At 37.2% G+C, this 26,874-nt stretch overlaps 1 protein-coding gene across 1 annotated transcript in view; it reads right to left on the bottom strand.

Moving 5' to 3' along the window:
- Nucleotides 1–26,874, bottom strand: part of CRB1 (crumbs cell polarity complex component 1) — a 213,301-nt gene that overhangs the window by 143,517 nt on the left and 42,910 nt on the right. The window contains exon 2 of the mRNA XM_030929663.1: nt 12,359–12,940. Coding sequence (XP_030785523.1) covers nt 12,359–12,940 — 582 coding nt within the window. The remainder of the gene's footprint in view (nt 1–12,358; nt 12,941–26,874) is intronic.

The following is a 26,874-nucleotide window of genomic DNA, read 5'->3' as shown; positions in this document are numbered from 1 at the left end:
AAATAAAGATGTTCTTTGAAACCAATGAGAACAAAGATACAACATACCAGAATCTCTGGGACACATTTAAAGCAGTGTGTAGAGGGAAATTTATAGCACTAAATGCCCACAAGAGAAAGCAGGAAAGATCTAAAATTGACACTCTAACATCACAATTAAAAGAACTAGAGAGGCAAGAGCAATCACATTCAAAAGCTAGCAGAAGGCAAGAAATAACAAAGATCAGAGCCGAACTGAAGGAGATAGAGACACAAAAAACCCTCCAAAAAATCAATGAATCCAGGAGTTGGTTTTTTGAAAAGATCAACAAAATTGACAGACCGCTAGCAAGGCTAATAAAGAAAAAAAGAGAGAGGAATCAAATAGATGCAATAAAAAATGATAAAGGGGATATCACCACTGACCCCACAGAAATACAAACTACCATCAGAGAATACTATAAACGCCTCTACGCAAATCAACTAGAAAATCTAGAAGAAATGGATAATTTCCTGGACACTTACACTCTCCCAAGGCTAAACCAGGAAGAAGTTGAATCCCTGAATAGACCAATAGCAGGCTCTGAAATTGAGGCAACAATTAATAGCCTACCCACCAAAAAAAGTCCAGGACCAGATGGATTCACAGCTGAATTCTACCAGAGGTACAAGGAGGAGCTGGTACCATTCCTTCTGAAACTATTCCAATCAATAGAAAAAGAGGGAATCCTCCCTAACTCATTTTATGAGGCCAACATCATCCTGATACCAAAGCCTGGCAGAGACACAACAAAAAAAGAGAATTTTAGACCAATATCCCTGATGAACATTGATGCAAAAATCCTCAATAAAATACTGGCAAACCGGATTCAGCAGCACATCAAAAAGCTTATCCACCATGATCAAGTGGGCTTCATCCCTGGGATGCAAGGCTGGTTCAACATTCGCAAATCAATAAACGTAATCCAGCATATAAACAGAACCAAAGACAAGAACCACATGATTGTCTCAATAGATGCAGAAAAGGCTTTTGACAAAATTCAACAGCCCTTCATGCTAAAAACGCTCAATAAATTCGGTATTGATGGAACATACCTCAAAATAATAAGAGCTATTTATGACAAACCCACAGCTAATATCATACTGAATGGGCAAAAACTGGAAAAATTCCCTTTGAAAACTGGCACAAGACAGGGATGCCCTCTCTCACCACTCCTATTCAACATAGTGTTGGAAGTTCTGGCTAGAGCAGTCAGGCAAGAGAAAGAAATCAAGGGTATCCAGTTAGGAAAAGAAGAAGTCAAATTGTCCCTGTTTGCAGATGACATGATTGTATATTTAGAAAACCCCATCGTCTCAGCCCAAAATCTCCTTAAGCTGATAAGCAACTTCAGCAAAGTCTCAGGATACAAAATCAATGTGCAAAAATCACAAGCATTCTTATACACCAGTAACAGACAAGCAGAGAGCCAAATCAGGAATGAACTTCCATTCACAATTGCTTCAAAGAGAATAAAATACCTAGGAATCCAGCTTACAAGGGATGTAAAGGACCTCTTCAAGGAGAACTACAAACCACTGCTCAGTGAAATCAAAGAGGACACAAACAAATGGAAGAACATACCATGCTCATGGATAGGAAGAATCAATATCGTGAAAATGGCCATACTCCCCAAGGTTATTTATAGATTCAATGCCATCCCCATCAAGCTACCAATGACTTTCTTCACAGAATTGGAAAAAACTGCTTTAAAGTTCATATGGAACCAAAAAAGAGCCCGCATTGCCAAGACAATCCTAAGTCAAAAGGACAAAGCTGGAGGCGTCACGCTACCTGACTTCAAACTATACTACAAGGCTACAGTAACCAAAACAGCATGGTACTGGTACCAAAACAGAGATATAGACCAATGGAACAGAACAGAGTCCTCAGAAATAATACCGCACATCTACAGCCATCTGATCTTTGACAAACCTGAGAGAAACAAGAAATGGGGAAAGGATTCCCTATTTAATAAATGGTGCTGGGAAAATTGGCTAGCCATAAGTAGAAAGCTGAAACTGGATCCTTTCCTTACCCCTTATACGAAGATTAATTCAAGATGGATTAGAGACTTAAATGCTAGACCTAATACCATAAAAACCCTAGAAGAAAATCTAGGTAGTACCATTCAGGACATAGGCATGGGCAAGGACTTCATGTCTAAAACACCAAAAGCAACGGCAGCAAAAGCCAAAATTGACAAATGGGATCTAATTAAACTAAAGAGCTTTTGCACAGCAAAAGAAACTACCATCAGAGTGAACAGGCAACCTACAGAATGGGAGAAAATTTTTGCAACCTACTCATCTGACAAAGGGCTAATATCCAGAATCTACAAAGAACTCAAACAAATATACGAGAAAAAAACAAACAACCCCATCAAAAAGTGGGGAAAGGATATGAACAGACATTTCTCAAAAGAAGATATTCATACAGCCAACAGACACATGAAAAAATGCTCATCATCACTGGCCATCAGAGAAATGCAAATCAAAACCACAATGAGATACCATCTCACACCAGTTAGAATGGCAATCATTAAGAAGTCAGGAAACAACAGGTGTTGGAGAGGATGTGGAGAAATAGGAACACTTTTACACTGTTGGTGGGATTGTAAACTAGTTCAACCATTATGGAAAACAGTATGGCAATTCCTCAAGGATCTAGAACTAGATGTACCATATGACCCAGCCATCCCACTACTGGGTATATACCCAAAGGATTATAAATTAGTCTACTACAAAGACACATGTACACGTATGTTTATTGCGGCACTATTCACAATAGCAAAGACTTGGAATCAACCCAAATGTCCATCTGTGACAGACTGGATTAAGAAAATGTGGCACATATACACCATGGAATACTATGCAGCCATAAAAAAGGATGAGTTTGCGTCCTTTGTAGGGACATGGATGCAGCTGGAAACCATCATTCTTAGCAAACTATCACAAGAAGAGAAAACCAAACACCGCATGTTCTCACTCATAGGTGGGAACTGAACAATGAGATCACTTGGACTCGGGAAGGGGAACATCACACACTGGGGTCTATCATGGGGAGGGGGGAGGGGGGAGGAGGGAGGGATTGCATTGGGGAGTTATACATGATATAAATGATGAATTGATGGGTGCTGACGAGTTGATGGGTGCAGCACACCAACATGGCATAAGTATACATATGTAACAAACCTGCACGTTATGCACATGTACCCTAGAACTTAAAGTATAATAAAAAAAAAAAAAAAAAAAAAAAAAAAAAAAAAAAAAAGTTGGAGTAACCCATTTCAGAGTCTCCAAGATGGTATGTTTGAAAACTACACTACTTTTATGAATGGTTGATGCTTTAATTTTATAAATTTTTTGAAAGATTATAGAAAAATTATAATATTTTCATTTTATGTTAAATACATCAATATTAAATATTATATATTTTCATACTTCTGTAATTATAATATTTTAATCATAGCAAATTACTTTCTGTTTCTCTTCATTAGGATAATTATTATTCCTAAATATATAAAATTGTTAAAATAGTAATAACTTCTTAGTTCTTTATTTTATGATATGGTCATTTTAGAAGTTGAATTCTTGCCTAGGCATATTAAAATATTACACTTTAAATTTATAAGGGCCTAAATAGTTTATGGAAAAACTTTTGCTAAATCCATTTCATTCTCACCATGACCCTAAGAGTTAGGTTGTATTACCATGCCAATGTTTGAACAAGGAAATGGAAGCTCATAATAATTGTTATTTATCAGTACCAAACCACTAGAGAACATCTAGGCTGAACTTGGAATCCCTGTCTTCTGCTTTCAAATTCGTCTTTCCACCACATCCGTTCTTTATATTACTATATAGTTTTCAGCTCATCCTCTTTGCATTCGGACCTGCACACACCCTGCTGATAACTAGGTAGGCACTAGGAGAAATAGCAGTCGCATGTCAGAGAGAAAGCTATCTTTCTGACTCATAGACGATAACTTCTTTCTATGTCCTCGCATGGTAAAAGGGGTGAAGGATCTCTCTTGGGCCTCTTTTATAAGGGCACATAGCCTATTTATGAGAGCTTCCCCGCTATGACCTAATTATCTCCCAAAACCTCACCTTTTCATACTATTGCCTTGGACAGCATTTCAACATATAAATTTTGGAAAGACCAAACTTTTCAGATCATAGCAACCCCTTTCCAAAATATCTCTGCAGTCCTTGTCCCTTGATATTCAACATATTATTATTCAAATAATAACAGCAAATGTAGTCTGAGGATACAAGTTTCAGTTTTACATTCTGAAAGGGATGCATTTTTGCTCTATTCATAGGCCATTTTTTTTCTAGGAACATTTCCTGACTCCAACCAACATTACCAGCTTCTTTCTTTGTGCCTCCTCAGCATGATGTTTATATACAGATGGTAATTGTTGTTTACATTTCTGATCCTAGAATAATCTGTGAGCATTTTGTCAGGAATAAACTTTATCTTAGTCACTTTTATGTCTCCAAAGTCCAGCATAATGCCCAGTGCATTGTAAATATAAATATTTGCTGAGTGAATATTTGTAATTTTGTGCACTCATTCAACAAACATTTGTCAAAACCTGGAAACTTCATTTCTTCATTAAAAACTACTTTAAATGACTGTAGTTCTGAGCAAAAGCCTGAATGAGTGTTTAATTTCTTTATAAGACACCATAAAACATTATCAATTTCATAATTAAGAGCATATTAAAAACAACCATTTTTCTTTGATATAATAGTAACATTATTTCTCATGAAATAACCTTATATTTAATAACATATATTTTGTTTTCCTCAAATTATTTCCCATGGCCATTAAATTATCTATACTATTTGCCATAGATGCCTTCACAGTGATTTAGTTGATCAAAATGTATTCAGAAAAGATAGAACAGCACGCCCAGATTCAAATCTCCACAATGACTGAAAATCAAATTTTGTCTTTGATATGTGCCACTGTAATGGCAATGTCAGTTAGTTACATCATACCTCTGAGACTTATGCCTCAGCATGGATGAGGACCATTCGAGAAGGCCCAAGAGGAACGTGAAATATTATCAAAAGTAAAAGAAGTGCTGATAGGACACTTTAAACGAGTAACCATCATGTAATCCAGGGAGGCAAAATACATTTCAGTCGTGCACATGAAAGACACTGCATGGCAATATGGTTGATAGAAGCTACTAAGAAAGACTGCATTCTTGCTAGAATATTTTAAAGGACAGATTTGTTCTGAATAATCTAGACATTGCCATCAGAGGGCAATAGAGGACAGAGAGAGAAAGACATGCTTTCATTTTGTTTGCATGATCCATGATCCTTCTTTGTTAATTTCCTTCTTAAATTTTAAGGGTGGAACAGGGAGGGGAGAAAGTTACTGTTAAAACTTGATAGGGGTCGGGCGCCATGGCTCAAGCCTATAATCCTACCACTTTGGGAGGCCGAGGCAGCGGACCATAGGCTCAGGAGATCCAGGCTACCCTGGCTAACACGGTGAAATGCCATCTCTACTAAAAATACAAAGAATTAGCCGGGCGTGGTGGCACGCTCCTGTAGTCCCAGCTGCTAAGGAGGCTGAGGCAGGAGAATTGCTTGAACCAGGGAGGAGGAGGTTGCAGTGAGCCGAGATTGCGCCACTGCACTCCAGCCTGAGCAACACAGAGAGACGCCATCTCAAAAATAAAAAATAAATAAATAAAACAAAAATAAATAAAAAACTTGATACGTCTCTTTCACTCTTCCCTCCCCCAAGGAGTGGATTTTCTAAGGGATTAACCTCCCTTAGACACTTGAATTCCCCCATATCGCCCCCTTCAGTGTATCTTCAACATAATGATCAGAGTGACCTTGTTAAAATATAAGTCAAATCATTCCAGTTCTCTGCTCAGAACTCTCTAATAACCTCCCATCTCACTTAGAGTAAAAGCCAAAGTCCTTACAATGGCCTACAAGGTCCCAAACAGTCTGAACTCATTATCGCTCTGACCTATCTCCTCCTTCGTCCTTCACTCCAGTCACACTAACTTTATTCCTGCTCCTCAAACATTGCAAGGACTCTTTACCTCAGGGCCTTTGCATCTGCTGTTCCTCTGCCTGGAATGCTATTCCACAAGACATTTTCTTGGTTCCCATCCTCTCCTCTTTAGAGCTTTATTCACATGTCACCTTCTCAGTGAAGACTTTCTTGATCATTCTACCTAAAGTTAATCCCTAATACTATTATTTTGTTTTACTTTTCTCCATGCAGTTATTACCCTCTAACCTACTACATACACTATATCGATTACTTACTTTATAGACATCTATCTCTTCCTTCCAGAATGTAAGAGGCTATGTCATCACTTCTCTTTACTCTTTCATTTTCAGAACATAGAACAATGCCCAATTCATTGAGGTACTCAATATATATATATTGAATAAAGTAATGACCTAATGAATTCAACAAATATTTTAAAAATCTGTATCATGTGTCTTATAGTTCATCTGGTGTTGCTCTAACAGAATATATAGGATTGGGTAATTTATGAAGAACAGAAATTTATTTCTCACATCTCTGGATGTTTAAAAATTCAAGAGCAAGGTGCCAGTAGGTTTGGTGTCTGGTAAAGTCCCACATCCAAGATGGTGTCTTGAAGGCTGCATCCTCCAGAGGATAGGAACATTGTTCCTCACATGGCAGAAGAGTGGAAGGGGGTGAACCCACTCCCAAAAGCCCTTTTTATTATGGCATTAATTCATTCCTGAAGGCTCCATCCTCACGGCCTAAATACGTCCTCTTAGTTCCCACCTCCCAATACTATTGCATTGGTGATTACGTCTCCAACACATGAGTTTTGGAGGAGGCAATCACTCAAATCATATCATCAAGTACATAGAACTGTTACTAGCAATAAGTGCTTTATATAAAACCCTGCTTTTATTGATTTGTGTTTCCTTGCCTCATGGACTTTGTGAAATAACAGTCAAGGATGTCACACGGAAATCCACATAACTGTCTATGTCAGTGGTTCTCAAAGTGTAGTACCCAAACTAGCAGCATCGGCATCACATGGGAACTTGTTTTAGATGCATATTCTTGGACCCCCATCTCAGATCTGTTGAATTGAAAACTGTATTTTAATGATAAGCTGTATAGGTGAGTCTGATGCATGCCAACACTTGAGACCCACTGATCTACATTGTAAGCTTATTAAGTTGACAATGTCAGTTAAACTTTTAATGCATTTGTTTTCGTATTAGAGATTTCAAGTTTTCCTTAAATAAAATAAGTTTGAAAATACTCTGACCTTGATAAATGTTAAGTGAGTCTTGTTTCTAGAGACATTATACCTTCACTCTCCTTTCATGCCCATGGCCACTCTCCCAGGCCAGGTCCTAAAATCAGGTACCTGGGTTATCACAATGGTCTCCTAACTAGCCTCCATGAACTAACTAGTCTTCTAACTACTCTGTAAGTACACTTCCTTGACTATCTAATGAATTTTTGTACATTTTTATTTCTGCAAGAAAATTCATCATATAATTGAAAAGTACATTAAATATAGGGCATTTTCTTACTTCCCAAAAGATTATTTTTATACCAAAGATCTATTTTGTAGTAGAGGAAGTAAGATATTTTTCTACATTGATTTGCTTCAACATACATTGAACTGGCCTTTCTCTGCCCTCTTACAGCCCTATTTTTCTCATACTGCAGGCATCTGAACGAGAAAAATGTACGTTAATCAATCTGGCTAGTTTTAAAGAAGGCCTCAATTATGAAATGATTCATTGCATAAACTTGAACTAAAAGTAGTCACATGCTTAGAGTTAATATTATTTTCATTAAAAAAGTTTGCATCCACTTACTTTCAGCTTCAGTCAGAGTTTTTGCTTATGCACAGCAGATTCTCACCAGCCTCTTCAGTGGCTCTCTCTGAGCCCATTTCTGTAGTTCATGAATCACTGCCCATGAAGCATAATGGAGTGCACAGAGGAGAATTCACGCAGTGTGAACCCTCTCTGTTTGCTACAGCTCTTTTTCCCCTTCTACCTCTCTGCCTTTTACAATTTATTACCTTTTCTTACTTTGCTGCTCAGAGGAACACAGGTTTTTTTCTGTAAGAGGAGTTCTTTATGATCACTCTAAATTTGGATGTAGTGCACAGCAGCTAGGTCATTGTAATACAGTTTCCAGGATTCATCAGGAGGTCTAAGTGGAGGCAGAGCACTCCAGCACATCCATGCTGATTGCTGGTGGTCTTTTTTCTTTCCTTCTCAACTTTGGCTTTTCCCTTGGTTCTACAGACCTTCTTTGGGGTTCTCATTAGTTGGCCTGAGCTGCCACAAACACTGGTGGTCATGGGATAGCAGTGAAATAAACACACCTCCCTGTGTGTCTAAATGATGGTATATTGCAAGAAAAGTTTCCAAATAAAGTTCACATGAACTTAATATTTGGCAACCAGCCCTAGCTATACATTAGACTGATCAATTAAATTTGACCCTCTGAAAGTGGAGTACGTACACCTCTGTTTCAGATCTCCCTGGGTAATTTGCTAATGGGTAGTCAGGGCTGAGAAACACTGACTACTACCAGAACTACCAGAACTACTACCAGAAGCTACCAGAACACAGACCATTCTACTTGTGTAGGAGATTGGTGAGCAAGCCTATTACTGCATTTTTTTTTTTTTTTACCCGAACAAGCCTAACCAGCTAATAATAGACCCGATTTTTATCTGCCTTATGAGTCTCTCGTTTAAATTCTGTTTGCAAGAAAGTTTTATATATGTCACTTGAAAAGCTGAAATAATAACATGTAGCTGATTTCATAGAAAACAAGGGAAGAATATAGTCAAATAGGGAACAACACTATTGTATCAGGGATTGACAAGGAAAGCATCCTCACTGTGAACCTAAGTGTTTGAGTGAGAAAAGGGGACTCATTCCCATTGGACCCTGCAGGGATGTGATACAACCCACAGTATAAATGAATTCACTGTAAAGTTAAGTGCTTTATGATGGAATTTTACTACATTTCACACATTTCACATTTAGAATATACACTTTCTATCTGTTTTTGTTTGTTTTGTTTTGTTTTGTTTTAGAGCTGGGGTCTTACCCTGTCATTCAGGCTGGAGTGCAATGGCAAAATCTCGGCTCACTGCAACCTCTGCCTCCCCAGTTCAAGCGATTCTCCTGCCTCAGCCTCCCACGTAGCTGGGACTACAGGCTCGCGCCACTACGTCCGTTTAATTTTTGTATTTTTAGTAGAGATGTGGTTTCACCACGTTGGCCAGGATGGTATCCATCTCCTGACCTCATGATCTACCCTCCTCAGCCTCCGAAAGTGCTGGGATTACAGGCATAAGCCACCACACCTGGCCACCGTTTCCATCTTTTATGCCTAAATTTAGACCACTGAAAGGATTCAATAAAATCCAATTTAATTAAGATATTTTAAAAACACACATTGTAAAATATAGTTTTTCAAGCTGTGCTTTTTATAAATATAAGACTGTTACACAATACTATAGTTTAAATGAATGAAACATTAATTTGATTTATATCTATTCCTTTTAATCACCATTCACAATATTGAGATAGAAGCAGAGAATGGAAGACACTATCTTAATGAACTGTATTGATTTTTTAAATGTGACCATTGTAAACAAAGCAATTCCAAGCCAGCCCCACAAAATTTCTTATTTTTATTCAAAAATTTTTAAAAAATTGAAATTCACCTACCATAACTCTCACCAAAGAAAAGAGACACCTCAGTATATGGCAAAGAAACAAGGAGCTTTTCATACAACTATAGTTTTATAAGCTTTTAAAATATTTCCTATAACTTTTAGCATAGTATTGATAATTAAGTCACTTGATAAAATAATTTTCCATTTGACATAAGCATTCTAGCATCATAGAGTATACATAAAGCAATACAGAAAATGAATTCTCATTTAATATTCATTTACCTGAGTTTCAGGATGGGGAAGGGTGCCCAGAAATATATGGAAGAATTTTAAAACTTAGAACAATTTAGTAACAGTTGATTAAGCAACCATTACTCACAAATACTGAGCCAGGCTTTTGGAGGAAGAGGGCTTACCTTCTTTTTTTTTTTTCTTTTTTGAGACGGAGTCTCCCTCTGTCGCCCAGGCTGGAGTGCAGTGGCAGGATCTCGGCTCACTGCAAGCTCTGCCTTCTGGGTTCACACCATTCTCCTGCCTCAGCCTCCCGAGTAGCTGGGACTACAGGCGCCCGCCACCACACCCGGCTAATGTTTTGTATTTTTAGTAGAGATGGGATTTCACCATGTTAGCCAGGACCGTCTCGATCTCCTGACCTCGTGATCACCGGCCTCAGCCTCCCAAAGTGCTGGGATTACAGGCGTGAGCCACCGCACCCAGCGGAGGGCTCCTCTTCTTAATCCACTAACTGACATCTAATAGAAACTCATAAAGTATTGATGAATTAAAGAATAAATATAAAACAATACTCTGTCCTTTAGAAACTAACATGGCGGGGTGGGGGGCAAAAACATAGATATCTGTAAAATAGGAAAGAATTATGGGGGATTCTTTAATACAGGTGTCAACTAGTAGAGACATAATGAATATAATTACTGCAGCAGTGTGAAACTATTATTCTAGCCAGAAAGGAACCTGGAAACTCTCCTTGTGTTAGGTGATATTTGAACTAGGTCTTAAAAAGTATAGCAGAACTTCAGAGTAGACATTGTGAAGTGGGAAAGGGCATTCTAGGGGGAAGGAAATGACTTGTATAAGAAATGAAGAAGATTTATTAGAGGAAGTAGAAGGCTTTGGTGGAATGTGTGAAGACATGGCCACTGTCATGGGCCCAAATTGTGAAGGGCTTTCAGGTAAAGGCTAAAATGATTCTCTGTGTAGTGTGAAGTTCTCAAGGCTCTTCAGAACTGCAGCATAGGTCTATTTCAGAGAAGTTATTTCAAAGGCAGTGTTCAGAACAACTTCAAGAAGGTAGAAGCTATAAGTAGAACGTCTGGGAGGTTGTGTAGTGGTACACACAAGAGTTGAGATGAACCTAAACCAAGGAAAAGAATGGATGAGCTCAATTTGGAACATATCTTAGTGTCAAAGCAGATTCTGAAGATTGGTTGTATGTAAGGGAGGAGGGAGAGGGAAAAATTTCATTTTAGAGCAACTAGGAATAAGTCTATTTTATAAAATACATAGTTTTAGAATGTTTAAAAGCAAAATGATGCTGGAGGGTTCTGGTGCAAATTTTGAAGAGAAATATTTTCCAAATAGCTATATTGCTTAACACTTGGGAAAAGATTGACAAAATAAAGAACTAAGTGTGAAAGTATTGGGAGAAGAAGGCAAGTTAAAAAGCTGAAAGCCTCAGGAAGGCTTTCAGGAAGGTACAAAAATGGCAAGTGCTAAGGGAAAACACGGTATTAAAATGTGAGTGGTGTCTTAGAGATCTGAGTCAGGAACTGTAAGAAAGTGGTGAGCAGAAGTTAGAATGAATGCATGTGAGAAAGCATAGACTAGGCAAGTTACCCCCTTACAAGTAAATGGAAAAGTGAAAGAGTAAAGCAAAGCAAGAAATGTGGCCACCGTGAAGAACTGACCTAAACCAGTAACAGTGATTCAAAAGGATAGGGAGGATAAATACTGAGTGTGAAGAGGCTGAGTAGCATGTAACGTGGTAATGATGAGTTGTCAACTTGTCATTCTATTATTAAAATAAAATTCTATCAACAGAAACATTGTAAAGAATAGATAAATATGAGGTAGAATTGTTTGCTCTAAGACATAAAACAAGAAGAGGCTTTTTTCCTTAATAAAGATTATGGTTTATCTGATATACCATGCTCCATCAGCTTTGCTATCACTGATCTGTTGATCATACTCAAGTCAGCACTAGAAACCCTTCAACTTCCAGACTGCATTCCCAGAAGGTTGCAGTGCCAGGCTTTGGGGATTAGAAAGCAGGCTTGAACTGGAATGAAAGGAACATGCACTGAATGAAAGGAACTGGCAGTTCAGGAAACCTGAACTGCCCTTGAGCTTCTCCTGGAGCCCACTCATTCTAGACAGAATCTCAGTTTTAAATCATGTAGAGCTCCATTTAAAACAGCAACAGTGACAGCAGGCAACCACTTAGAATTCAGTGCATTCAGTGAGTTTTCAATAGTTTGGGAAGTTTCTATCTAGTGATTGATTCCTGTCAAGAACTTGGCCGTTTTCATAAACAATTGTATGAAAAATAAAATGTCACCTCTGCTTCTGCCACTTAGAGAGAGCTAATTACACCATCTGCGATTCAGATATGATCACACTTACCAGAATAATCGCGGGGACAGATACAAGTATATCTTCCTATTTCATTGAGGCACGTAGCCTCGTTCTTGCAGGGATCTGAAGCACATTCATCCACTTCCAGGTCGCAGTGTCTGCCTTGATATCCTGGGACACAGAAGCAGGAGTAGCCATCAATTCCATCCTGGCACACGGCCCCATTTTGGCAAGGGCTGGAAGCACACTCATCGTGATCTATCTCACAGAATCTTCCAGTATATCCAGCAGGGCAGATGCAGACAGGATAAATAGGGTCCTGATGGCAAATACCTCCATGTTGGCAGGAGTTCTTGCCACAGGAACCAATGGTAGTTTCACATGTTGTCCCACTGTACCCAGGAGGACATTTGCACAGAAAGCTCTTTTCTCCTGGGGTGTTCACACAAGTGGCACTTCCTTGACAGGGATTGGAGAAGCAAGGGTCTTTCATGTTGTCACAGTCTTTGTCCACATTATTGGCTGTACCTGAACAAGAACAGTCATTGTCTTTTGAAAAACCTTTGCATGTAGAATTGTTTTGGCAAGAATTTGAGAGGCACCTGGTGTTGTTTTTATTGCAAAAGGAATCTGCAAGGAAATAAAAAATAACAAGATTAAATTTATAAATAATTGAGGACAAAGTTAAAAATCTTTCTTTGTGACCTTTGTGTTGCCTCAACCAAACTCATTAATAAAATACATAGTTGGCTGCATCCTAATGAAAAAACTGTCATATTCATTATTATACCTAGCACATTGTATGTACTTCCAGTGAGCAATGCAATAATTTTCATAGTGATAATACCTTCAGAGCAAGACTTAAATGGACACAGAAAAAAGTTATAGGATTATTTTAATTATAATTGAAATTTAGTTCCCAGAGAAATTACCATAGAGAATTTTGTTTCCTGCTTTAACAGAAGACTTATATACAGGATAGTAAATTTTACTGGATGTAGAGTTTAATTGCTATTTTCAGACCAAATTATATAGGCTGCAAAATTGTTTCCTTGCAGTAAAGTTTGCCATCTACTGGCTATTACAAGAAATTCTACCACAGTGAGTTTCAGACTTTTTGTTTTCCCTCTTTTCCTTTCTTTTTTCTTTTTAAGAGCAACAGAACTCCTTCAAGGAAAATGTCATGAGGAAAATGTCAAATGCACACAATTGGAAAGTAGATCTGCTCAGAAGAAGCAGGGGAAGGTCCCTTGCAGCCCAGTCAGACCAGTCTCCTGCCTCCCCTAGAGACACCTCCAAGGAGCTGGGGTTTGAGACCAGCAATTTGAAAACCTCTGCACAAGAGAAAAGAAAATATTTTATACAGTTACTATAAGCAATTATTTCTATATTTGTATTAAGTATTTCTAGTGCTAAAATAAGGTTTTTTTGTCTGCTGAGAAGTAAAAAGAAGTTTGGCCAGTTTTAAAGAAGATGAAGACTCAAATAATAGTAAATATATTTCTTGTGTGTGTGTGTGTGTGCATCTGTGTGTATGTATTTTCTAATAATTAAATTGACTTGGAAAACAGCCACATTGGTAATTTAGTTTCCTTATGAGGCCCAGTATGTTTATTTAGAACAATGAAACAGTGCAAGGTGCAAGACTTTCAGGGAAGAGCATGTTAATTTCTCTATTTTAAGTAATATTTGTTCCTTTGTCCTTGATAGTTCTACTGCACTTTTCTATGGAACAGGTAATTCTCTAATTTAAAATCATCAATCAAGGATCTGAAAGTTGTATTCAGTGGATTTTATTATCAATCTTTTCATTGACTTTTCTATTTAGCAATCAGAGGAGATTTACCAGTGAGTCAGGATAATGCAGTGGAAAGGGGCAACAGATGGGTACCCGGCCTGCTCTGCCTCTCCTAGCCTCGTTTTCTTTTTTCTTTTTTTTTTTTTGTAAGAATTAAGTCACTAAATTTAAATGCTTTGCAGACACATCGTAAGTGTTTGATAAATGCTAGCTCTTACTTTTATAAGATATTGAGAAATAGTTTTGAGTTCTTGATAGAAAATTTACTGAACAAGTGCAAAACATAGCAATAAAAATAATTAAAAAGGTACAAGTCACTATTTTCACTGAAGGAATTTTATTTTAAGAAAGAAAATTAAACAAAACAAACAAAAAAACACGAGTACCCTTACATAGAAAGCCTAACAATGAACTAATTCAAGATGGCAACTATGTCCTTCCTGTAAATTACCTGGGAATGGTCAGGATCAGACAAAGATAATCACGAAATTGAGTTAAAAAGGTTCTTTTCCCCAACTCCCTTGTTTTTTGCAAGAAAATCTTTAACATCTGATTATACATTTTTAAATTATTTATTATTATTATTATTTTGAGACAGAGTCTTGCTCTGTCACCCAGGCTGGAGTACAGTGGCATGATCTCAGCTCACTGCAACCTCCATCTCCCAGGCTCAAATGATTCTCCTGCCTCAGCCTCCCAAGTAGCTGCAATGACAGGAGCCCACCACCATGCCTGGTTAATTTTCTGTATTTTAGTAGAGATGGGGGTTTCACCATGTTGCCCCCAGGGTGGTCTCGAACTCCTGAGCTCAGGCAATCTGCCCGCCTCAGCCACCCAGGCCTCCCAAAGTGCTAGGATTACAGGCTTGAGCCACAGTCCCCGGCCTCTATAAATTTCGAGTACCATTTAAATGCTTGGCTCAGCAAAATGCTAGCTATGAAATTAGAGTTGTGATTACGACTTAGTTGTTCAGAGGATCTGCTGTATCTTTGCATTGTGCTCCATATCTATTTATTTATAACAAGTGCTCAGTATACATTTCTTGAGTATTAACTGTCAAAGCCATCTTTCAATGGTTTCTTTATGTAAAACTATGCATATGTATATGCACACATATATATATTTAAATGTATGATTATTGATCCTTGATCTTTTTCAAAATTCTATTTTAATATCCTCATCATCAGTATGTTCAGTCTTTTTTTTTTTTTTTTGCTTTTCTTTTTTTTTTTTCCTAAGACCAATATTATCTTTATTTATTTATTTTTTAATTATACTTTAAGTTCTAGGGTACATGTGCATAACGTGCAGGTTTGTTACATATGTATACTTGTACCATGTTGGTGTGCTGCACCCATCAACTCGTCAGCACCCATCAATTCGTCATTTATATCAGGTATAACTCCCAATGCAATCCCTCCCCCCTCCCCCCTCCCTATGATAGGCCCCGATGTGTGATGTTCCCCTTCCCGAGTCCAAGTGATGTCATTGTTCAGTTCCCACCTATGAGTGAGAACATGCGGTGTTTGGTTTTCTCTTCTTGTGATAGTTTGCTAAGAATGAGGGTTTCCAGCTGCATCCATGTCCCTACAAAGGAGGCAAACTCATCCCTTTTTATGACTGCATAATATTCCATGGTGTATATGTGCCACATTTTCTTAATCCAGTCTGTCACAGATGGACATTTGGGTTGATTCCAAGTCTTTGCTATTGTGAACAGTGCCACAATAAACATACGTGTGCATGTGTCTTTATAGCAGCATGATTTATAATCCTTTGGGTATATACCCAGTAGTGGGATGGCTGGGTCATATGGTACCTCTAGTTCTAGATCCTTGAGGAATCGCCATACTGTTTTCCATAATGGTTGAACTAGTTTACAATCCCACCAACAGTGTAAAAGTGTTCCTATTTCTCCACATCCTCTCCAACACCTGTTGCTTCCTGACTTTTTAATGATTGCCATTCTAACTGCTGTGAGATGGTATCTCATTGTGGTTTTGATTTGCATCTCTCTGATGGCCAGTGATTATGAGCATTTTTTCATGTGTCTGTTGGCTGTATGAATGTCTTCTTTTGAGAAATGTCTGTTCATATCCTTTGCCTACTTTTTGATGGGGTAGTTTGTTTTTTTCTTGTAAATTTGTTTGAGTTCTTTGTAGGTTCTGGATATTAGCCCTTTGTCAGATGAGTAGATTGCAAAAATTTTCTCCCATTCTGTAGGTTGCCTGTTCACTCTGATGGTAGTTTCTTTTGCTGTGCAGAAGCTCTTTAGTTTAATTAGATCCCATTTGTCAATTTTGGTTTTTGCTGCTGTTGCTTTTGGTGTTTTAGACATGAAGTCCTTGCCCATGCCTATGTCCTGAATGGTACTACCTAGGTTTTCTTCTAGGGTTTTTATGGTATTAGGTCTAACATTTAAGTCTCTAATCCATCTTGAATTAATTTTTGTATAAGGAGTAAGGAAAGGATCCAGTTTCAGCTTTCTACTTATGGCTAGCCAATTTTCCCAGCACCATTTATTAAATAGGGAATCCTTTCCCCATTTCTTGTTTCTCTCAGGTTTGTCAAAGATCAGATGGCTGTAGATGTGTGGTATTATTTCTGAGGACTCTGTTCTGTTCCATTGATCTATATCTCTGTTTTGGTACCAGTACCATGCTGTTTTGGTTACTGTAGCCTTGTAGTATAGTTTGAAGTCAGGTAGCATGATGCCTCCAGCTTTGTTCTTATGGCTCAGTCTTTTCTTAAGATTTACTAACTTATTTCTCTTCCTAGCTCTCTAATTATATCTGTCTCTAGATCTCATTTTAACGATATTAATATCAAGAATTAAATGTATCCTTTGTCAGCAGAAGGAAAGGAAGGAGGCATAGATAGAACTCCTATTATTGCTCATATCTGGGTTAAAATAGCAATTTTTAATATGCCTCTTATTTAGCTAGATAAACACTCCTCAACGTATCCTCGCTAATATATATAAAGTTATTCGGGAATTTGTTCATTGTTTTGGAACATGTATATTTCTGGTGTTTTTTTCCTCAAACTGTTGAGACAGACAGGGACTTGTGGAAGTTGCTGCTAGGGATAGGAAGAGAATATGTCACCTGTGGTATGGAGTAATGTTTTTTTCAATATACATGGTTGGCATTACTTGAAAAAAATCGAGTAATTTTCTAAACATGTGAAGGCACAGTTTTTACATTTTAATTCTATAGTTATCTATATTTAGCCTATGTTTACCTAAATAATCAGAGCAGAATAGAGGAACTGTGAACATGAAATTTGATATTTCCAAAAAACCGAATGAATGGTGTCTTATATTGTTTCACCTAGAAGACTGACGATTTAATAAATATTTGCTATGCTTTGCTAATGAAATGTAATCAGAATGAAATAGGAGGTATAAACAATGCTACTGGAGATAGAACTGTCAAAATTTCCAGGTCTAAGAATGATAATTTATAAGAATAAAGTGGTTTGCTGAATTCTCTTTAGCCTGGCTTTCTGCAGAGAATGAAATTTAGTTCCAGGATTGGCGTGTGGAGGGAGGCGGTGCAGGAGGGGCATATCTTTAATCAGCACATAGCCAAAATGGCTTGCACATGGTAAGACAGTCAATAGAAATGTGTTGAATAATGAATGAGTGAGCAAGGAAACCTGAATTCTCATCTAAGCCTTGCTGTGAAATTCTTACTTTGACCTCTTTTGATAAAATCAAGCAGAACAAATCATCAGTTAAATCACTTACTTTGATGTACAGTGTGATAGAATCCACATGGAGCAGTTAAAATAAGAAGTAGATGGGCTCCTTTAAGACCATTTTTCCTTTGTATTCCTATGGTATATGTGGTCTTACATACTAAATTGAGGCCAATTTAATATAGTCAGAAGAGGACATTTTTATGGTAGACAGAGATTTAAATTTTGATTCTAGTATTTACCATCCCTGTGACTTTAAGAAAAAACATTGTCACTGAGCCTCAGTGTCCTGATTACTAAAGAAAATGATGTGGAGCCATATATATAGTGGATAAGCACATGAAGTTTGGTGCCTGGGTTTAAATCCTGGCTCTGTCACGTACGAAGTCTGTGAGTTTTATCAAGATAATATCCCCGTGCCTCAGTTTCCATTTTTGTAAAAATGGCACCTATCTCATAGAGTTGTTATAAGGGGTTAAATTAATGAACATAAAATGCCTAACAGGGCTTGGCACAGAGTCAGCACTATCAATCATCGTTGTTTTTATTACTATTAGGAATAAAAGAGATAACATACATAAAGTTCCTTGTAAGAATCAAGCATAAAGTAGTTTTTTTAAAAACATTATTTGCTTTTTCTTTCAATGCAGGGTCCAAAGTACATATATCTTGTTACTTGTCTATTGACTAGCAGAGAACCATGTACATAGTTGGTGCTTAGTAAATGCATATTTAATGAATGAATAAATTCAAGAAAATGAAACTATATCATATTGGAAAAAGAGTTTGGGGAGTTCTTTTTTTTTTTTTTTTTTTTTTTTTGAGACGGAGTCTCGCTCTGTCGCCCAGGCTGGAGCGCAGTGGCCAGATCTCAGCTCACTGCAAGCTCCGCCTCCCGGGTTCACGCCATTCTCCTGCCTCAGCCTCCCGAGTAGCTGGGACTACAGGCGCCCGCCACCTCGCCCGGGTAGTTTTTTGTATTTTTTAGTAGAGACGGGGTTTCACCGTGTTAGCCAGGATGGTCTCGATCTCCTGACCTCGTGATCCGCCCGTCTACGGCCTCCCAAAGTGCTGGGATTACAGGCTTGAGCCACCGCGCCCGGCCTGGGGAGTTCTAAGAAATGCAAGTTTATCACCAGCACACGTTCTCTGAGAATCATACCTAATAATCTGGGCAGGTTTCCATCATCATCAACCACAATTAATACTCATGCAAACTCCTTGAAACACAACTTTCTTACTCCAGGTGAGAAGATTGGTTTTGGCCAAAATTCATTGGCATCACCTGTATCTCAATATCCCCATTCTACTATTAGCTCCTCTTTAGAAGGCCAGTGGCCTCAGTGAGAAAGTTTTCCATTAACATATTTTAAATCCCCTGTATCTGATAGGCACATTGCTATTTGCTTTTATATATGATTTCTGATCATTAGCATCATCACAGATGAAATCCGGTCCTGCCGGTTCAAAGGTTTCCTTTTCTCTCAAAGCATCCCCATGAGAATCAGAGCTTCTGGGTCCTCCTTTACACAGCCTACACACCTAAGCACAGGGTCTGGCTTGGATCAAGTCTTAGGCGTTAGGGTTAGGTAGGGTAAGGGACCAAATGCACGTTCCTCAGGCTGCAATCATACACATTTACCTCATAGAAGATGCCCTGCCCTTTGTCATCCTTAGAACATGACTAAATGATGTAAGTTGTGAAGGTCATTTTTACTGTCAATCATGAAAAATTTTAATGAGAATCTAATTATATTCCTTTGACATTACATTTATTTAAAGCTAATCAGGCCTGAAATCACTGACCTTATTATAATCTATGTATATTTTAATAACGACGGGCTTTTGAATGACCCCTTTTACTATGGAATAGACTTATATTTTACTAGTTTCTTTGCCTGTAGCAAATTGAAATTCTCACAGTAAAGCTAAGAATGTTCTGAACAAAGAGGAAAAAGTTTTTTCCCGCTCCATAAAGCCATGTTTTGAAGAACCGATCAACGATCAACAGATATAATTTCAATGTGAATTGTACAATGATAGTGCAGGAAAATTTAGCTACACAACATTTTTGTTCTAAAAGCAGATCCAAAAGTTTTCATATCTCTACTAGAGACTTATCAGTGTGCTAAGTTTTATTATATACAACGTTAAAAAAATAAGTGACATTTGTAAAATAAATGAAAACAGCCCTTTGAACCCTAGTTCATTCCATTGTACATCAAAATAGTATTGGCACTCAATATAAGAATGAAAATAATTTGAATAATCTAAGTTTTCAATGTTATTTTTGATATTATAAAAATATCTCCAATTTATTGGTTCCTTTCATAACTCTTGTGTTTCATTTAATCCCTATAGAAAAATTATGGGATTGGAGGTATTACATCCATTTTATAAATATAGAATTGAGTTTCAGGAATGTCAAATAACTTCCCCAAGGTTGTGCATCTAATATGTGCTAGGTCAGGATGCCCAGAGTTTAAAACATTTATGTGAATAAAATCCAAATGAAAAGAAAGAGTCATAAAAAGAAACATCTAAAACATTATCTAGATTGGCATTTTCTAAACATTAATGTTCATATGAACTGCTGAGGATCTTGTTAACCTTGCAGATTCAGGGGGAGTGGGGCCTCAGACTTGGCATTTCTGATAAGCTCCTAAGTAATACTGATGCTGTTGGTCCACATACTATACTTACATAGCAAGCATCTATACCAGTGCTGTCTAATGGAAGTATAATGTGAGCTACATATGGAATGTTAAGTCTTCCGCAGCCACGTTAACAACGAAAAACAAACAGATAAATTAATTTTAAATATTTAACCAAATATGTATAAAGCATTATATGTCAATATGTAATTTGTATAAAAATTATTATTATTATTATTTGAGACAGAGTCTCACTCTGTCACCCAGGCTGGAGTGCAGTGGCGTGATCTTGGCTCACTGTAACCTCTGCCTCCTGGGTTCAAGGTATTCTCATGCCTCAGCCTCCCAAGTAGCTGGAATTCCAGAGACGTGCCACCCCGCCCAGCTAATTTTTTCTATTTTTAGTAGAGATGGGGCTTGTCTCGAACTCCTGGCTTCAAGTGATCTGTCTGCCTCAGCCCTGCAATGTGCTAGGATTACAGGCGTGAGCCACCATACCTGGCCGGTGTAAAAATTATTAATGAAATATTTACACTTTTTAACATTAAGCCTTTGAAATACTCTATGTATTTTACACTTATAGCACACTTAACTCTAGTCACTTTTCAAGTGCTCAGAAGCCTTATGTGATTAATGGCTACTGTATTGGATAGTGCAGCGCTCAACAGTTTTCTCACATTTTTGTAGAGAACTAAAGTCTAGAAAAAATAATGTGTGGTTATGAGTAAGACATTATTCCTCCAGAATTTAAATTATCTTCTTTATGACATTCTTCTCATAGTAGCCATGAATAAAAATATCTCGAAATACTTTCTGAGAGTTTAACTGTGATATATATTGAAATTGTTAGAAGTCCAATGCAAGGCATGCTTTTCCCATTAATCCTCTTCATATTTTTACATGCTGCTTGAGCTCCTGGCCTGAGCAGCCACAGAATTTATCATTGTTAAGACACAATTTAATACTTATCTATATGCATCCTAAAGTGTTCTTCATGCCATATATGAAGACTTGTCCTTACAATTAGCAAACAAACTCCTTAAGTTCAGGAACTATAACATATGCTTTGCAGTATGCCTGTATGTATGAGGTATGTATTTGGTTTTGATAACATTTTGAATACCACCTTCTAATAGTAAAATAAATATATGATGATTGCATGCTTTTCTGATTCATTGGTTTTATCCCAGGGAAATTTGTTTCACTCACTCTATGGCTCACTATGCTTGAACAAAGAGAGAACGATTTGTTTCTGTCAGGTGACTTGAAGTTGTGGATCAAATTTGGGGAAAACCCAGGTTACTGTGGTTACTGGATAACTTGGAAGTCATCATGAATATATTTTTTATTTTCTTTCTATTCAGCTAAAAGCCCCATGGCAATGAGCGCAACAACTACGATGTCATTGTGCCTTTGGTCTGGATAAGATTTTTCAAGAGTTTGTGAATGGCTCCTTGCCCAGTGTGTTCTGGCACACGCCGTTCTGAGCAGTGCCTTGGTGAATACAGACATGCCTCAGCTCATGTGCACAGCCCCATGGCACACATGGAGAATGGGTCTTGATCTCCCAGGGATCTATTTGGCAAACTCTACCCCAGAAGGCTATGGCAAGTGATTATGTAATGAATTCTGAGGCTTCATTGCAGAGCACAAAACACCAGGGAAATAGGAAGAGCTTGTACTGTTTGAAATCAGAGGGAAGGAGATGCATGGTTCCTGACATCCTTCTGAGAGTTGAAAGAGAATATCTGATATTTTGAATTGACAGTTTAACTGAATAGAAAAGAACAAAAGTATAAAGATAGTTCCTATTGTAGAAAATACATGAGACATCATACCTTAAATGAAATCATTCTTGCACATATATGGCCATTTCAAATCAATTAATTTAATTAATAGTTTAATAATAATGTTTTACTTGATATGATAATTTAGTTTTAAAAATAAATCCCATATACTATTCAACATTGTATATCTCTATAGTATACAGAATAGAATAGATAATTAATAACTCACTATTAAACTCAACCAAGCAAGCTTGATCTCCATCTTCCTCTGTTTAACTACTTAACTAAATTTAAGCCTTCCATCTTTCTTTCTCTTGAAAAATTATATCCTGCCTTCTACCATCTACTCCTGTACCACATCCCTGTCATAAATTCCCCTTGATCTTTCACTTATAAGGGCTCTTGAAGGATGCTTGTGTATGAAAGGGAGGCCTTTGCTTTTTACTATGTCAGTTTTTATGATACTAAAATTTAATAAATTCAAAAAAATTACTAAACTTCTCCATGTAACACCTAGTGAATTATAAGTCAAATAGGGACCATGTCTATTCTGGGGCACACTGAATAGCCTAATAAAGGATGAGTATTCAGATTCCATTAGTTAGAGTAGGAAAAGCTCCACCTGTCAGGGAGCCCAACAGGTGAAATAATAGTGAATATGAAGTATTAGTAAAGCAAGAACCCTTGAGTGATCTGTGTCAGAGTGAACACACTTTCTCATGAGGACTATTTACGGTTTTCCAATTTTTGGTGAATACTATAAAGTACATATCTTTAAGACTATTTCAATTTCCTGTGTAGAAATAAAGTAAGGATGCTATCAAGTATTTCCTGAAGTAAAGGAGCCTAAGAGCTGATCGGCTAAGGCCAGGTCTTTATAGAATAATTAACCATTAAATCTTTACAAAATAAAAGCAAGATTTTAAGCCTTTCATCAAATAAGCCAACTAATATTCATCCTCCAAGAGGATGCTAATCCTGTGGGATAAAAGGGGTTAAGAGGCCCTTAAAGAAACTGTTTAGCTCAGGTCTATTTCTAAAGCACCCTATCATGTTGTTATAGAAACCACTTGCGGCTAAAAATCTCCCATCATGATTATTGCTATAGTAACCACCAAAAGACAAGAAGCCAGTTTTTCATCCATTTGCCATCATCTCCCCCTGCCCAAGATAGTTTTGTTTCTAAATCCTCCTATGTTGCTGGAAACACAGGGGAAAAAAGAGTAAACAAATTAAATGGGTGAGAAAAAAAGAAAGAGAGAAATGATGACACATTACAAGCAATAAACTGATCCTAAACATTTTGTTTACATTCAGAGAGAAAAGAAATTGTAATTATATAGACAAACTAGTTTTTAAATTGGTGACCAAATCTCTCTATTTCCATTGTTTGAACTCATATGTATTAATAAAGTATATTTTCAAATAGGAGAATATTTTTAAAATATTCTCCCCCCCCCCCCTTTTTTTTTGAGATGGAATCTCTCTCACCCAGGCTGGGGTGCAGTGGCGTGATCTCGGCTCACTGAAACCTCCGCCTCCCAGGTTCAGGTGATTCTCCTGCGTCAGCCTCCCAAGTAGCTGGGACTACAGGCACCTGCCACCACGCTCGGCTAATTTTTTTTTGTATTTTTAGTAGAGACAGGTTTCACTATGTTGGCCAGGCTGCTCTTGAACTCCTGACCTCGTGATCTGCCCACCTCAGCCTCCCAAAATTATCCTATTTTTAAAGTCATCATTGAGCATTTTAGAGAATTTCCCAATGATATACCTTTGTTTAATATTGTCTCTTTTAGTGTAAATTAAGGTAATTTCCCTATAATCATTTATTAGAAGATATCAGGTCCTAATACAGTCTCATATTTAAAAAGTCAACTTTTGATTATCATTTGCTTATAATGAGAACATTCAAAAACTTCTCTTTGAAACATATAATACATTGTTGTTAACTCCAGTCATCCTCCTTTTCAACAGAACACCAGAACTTATCCTCCTGTTTAACTGTAACTTTGCACCCACTGGCCAGTCTCTCCTATCCCCCCTTGTTCCCTAACCTCCCCATCTTCTGGCAAGTACTATTCCACTCTCTACTTCTATGAGAACTACTTTTTAGATTCCACATGTGAGTGAAATCATGAGCTATCTGTCTTCCCGTGCCTGACTTATTTTACTTAACATAATGTTGTCCAGGTTCATCCATGTTGCTGGAAATGACAGCATTTTATTGTTTTATGACTGAATAATATTCCTTTGTGATAGCAAGGTAATTTTTAAATCCATTTATCCATTGATGAGCATTTAGGTTGATTCCGTTTTGGTTATTGTGAATGGTACTATAGTAAACATAGGAGTGCAGATATCTCTCCAAAGTACCTACTTCATTTCCTCTGAATGTATACACAGTAGTGGGATTGCTGAATCATATGGTAGTTCTATTTTTATTTTTTGAGGAAACTCCAAACTAGTAATATTTTCCAAAATGACTGTACTCATTTATATTCCCACCAGCAGAGCGCAAAGTTTCTCTTTTTTCCATATCCTCACCAACACTTTTTATCTTTTGATTTTTTGACAGTGGTCATTCTAATTGGAATGAGGTGAAAATTTCTGTCATCTTGATTTGCCTTTCCCTGATGATTTCTGATGTTGAACATCTTTTTTTCATATATCTGTTGGCCACTTGTATGTCTTTTTTTGAGAAATGTCTACTCAAGTCTTTTGCTCATTTTTTGATGGGTTTAACTTTTGTTGTTGGTGTTGAGCTTCTTATATATTTTGGATATTAACCCCTTATTAGATGTACAGTTTTCAAATATTCTCTCTCATTCTATAGGTTGCCTCTTTGCTCTATTGATTATTCCTTTTGCTGTGCAGAAACTTTTTAGTTTGATGGAATCCTATTTGTCTATATTTGCTTTTGTTGCTTGGACTTTTGAGGTTTTATTAAAAAAAAAAAAAATCCTTACCTAGACCAATGTCACAGAGCTTCTCCCCTATGTTTTCTTTTAGTAGTTTCATTTCAGGTCTTATGTTTAAGTCTTTAATCAATTTTGAGTTGATTTTTGTAGATGGTGAGAGATAGGAGTCTAGTTTCATTGTTCGGTATGTGGATATGCAGTTTACCCAGTTCCATTTATTGAAAAGGCCGTCCTTTCCCCATTGTCTATACTTGGCACCGTTGTCAAAAATCAGTGGGTCGTAGATGCAGGGATTTATTTCTGGGCTCTCTATTCGGTTCATTAGTTTACGTGTCTATTTTTATGCCATTTACCATGCTGTTTTGGTTACTCTAGCCTTTTGGTATATTTTGAAGTCAGGTCATGTGATGTTTCCTACCTTGTTATTTTTGCTCAAGATTGCTTTGGTAATTTGAGGCCTTTTGTGGTTGCATACAAATTTTAGGATTTTTTTTTTTCTTATTTTGGGAAGATTGTCGTTGGTTCTTTTTTTGTTTGTTTTTTGTTTTTTGTTTTGTTTTGTTTGTTTTTTTTGAGGAGGAGTCTCACTGTGTCACCCAGGCTGGAGTGCAAGGGCGTGATCTCGGCTCACTGCAACCTCCGCCTCCCAGGTTCAAGTGACTGTCCTGCCTTTGCCTCCCCAGTAGCTGGGATTACAGGTGCCCGCCACCATACTAAGCTAATTTTTGTATTTTTAGTAGAGATGGGGTTTCCCCATGTTGGTCAGGCTGGTCTCGAACTCCTGACCTCAGGTGATTCACCCACCTCGGCCTCCCAAAGTGCTGGGATTACAGGCGTGAGCCACCGCACCCCACCTGTCATTGGTATTTTGATAGAGATGGCCCTGAATCTGTAGCTGCAGAGGTGTACATTGGGTTGTATGGACATTTTAACAATATTATTTCTTCTGATCCATGAACATGAGATATATGTGTCTTCTTCAGTTTCCTCAATGTTTTTTAGTTTTCATTGTAGAGATCTTTCACCTCCTTTGTTAAATTTATTACTAGGCATTCTGCGTTTTTTTTTTTTTTTTTTTTTTCTTTTTTGTAGCTATTGTAAGTGAAATTGCTTTCTTGCTTTCTTTTCAGACAATTCACTATTGGTGTATAGAAACGTCACTGATTTTTGTATGTTGATTTTACATCTTGAAACTTTACTGAGCTTGTTTATTAATTTTCATGGTATTTTGGTGAAGTCATTGGGGTATTCTCCATATAATCTCATGGCATCTGTAAATGGAGACAGTTTGCTTCAATGAATTTTAAAGTTTGAATGTGACATTAAATTTTCACACTATTTTGTGTAAAAATGGCATGTATAAATTAAACCAAACATAATTACATTTTTGTTTTCTTGTCTCAGACTTCTTCTCTTAATATTCACTTTCTTTGTGTATTAATAACAAGCAAATTTTATAGTTGGAGTTTATGGTGCTTTGGTTCTTATATTCCAACAGACACATATAAAAATCTTGACTTTGAAATAGTTTAAAATCAGAGTTTTGAACCAAAGCTCATGTGATGAAGATATGATGCAAGAATGATGATGGCAATGATGTTTAAAACCCTTGCACCCCAGTGAAGATCTTAGATATATCTAGGGTTACTTCTTAAACCAAAACCTGTAGCAATGATGCATTGAGTAGAAAAAACATTGTTGTAAA

Source organism: Rhinopithecus roxellana, chromosome 1 (assembly GCF_007565055.1).
Source record: "Rhinopithecus roxellana isolate Shanxi Qingling chromosome 1, ASM756505v1, whole genome shotgun sequence".
Classification (NCBI taxonomy): domain Eukaryota; kingdom Metazoa; phylum Chordata; class Mammalia; order Primates; family Cercopithecidae; genus Rhinopithecus; species Rhinopithecus roxellana.
The sequence above is the reverse complement of the archived record's forward strand: the minus strand, read 5'-3'. Positions and strand labels throughout refer to the sequence as shown.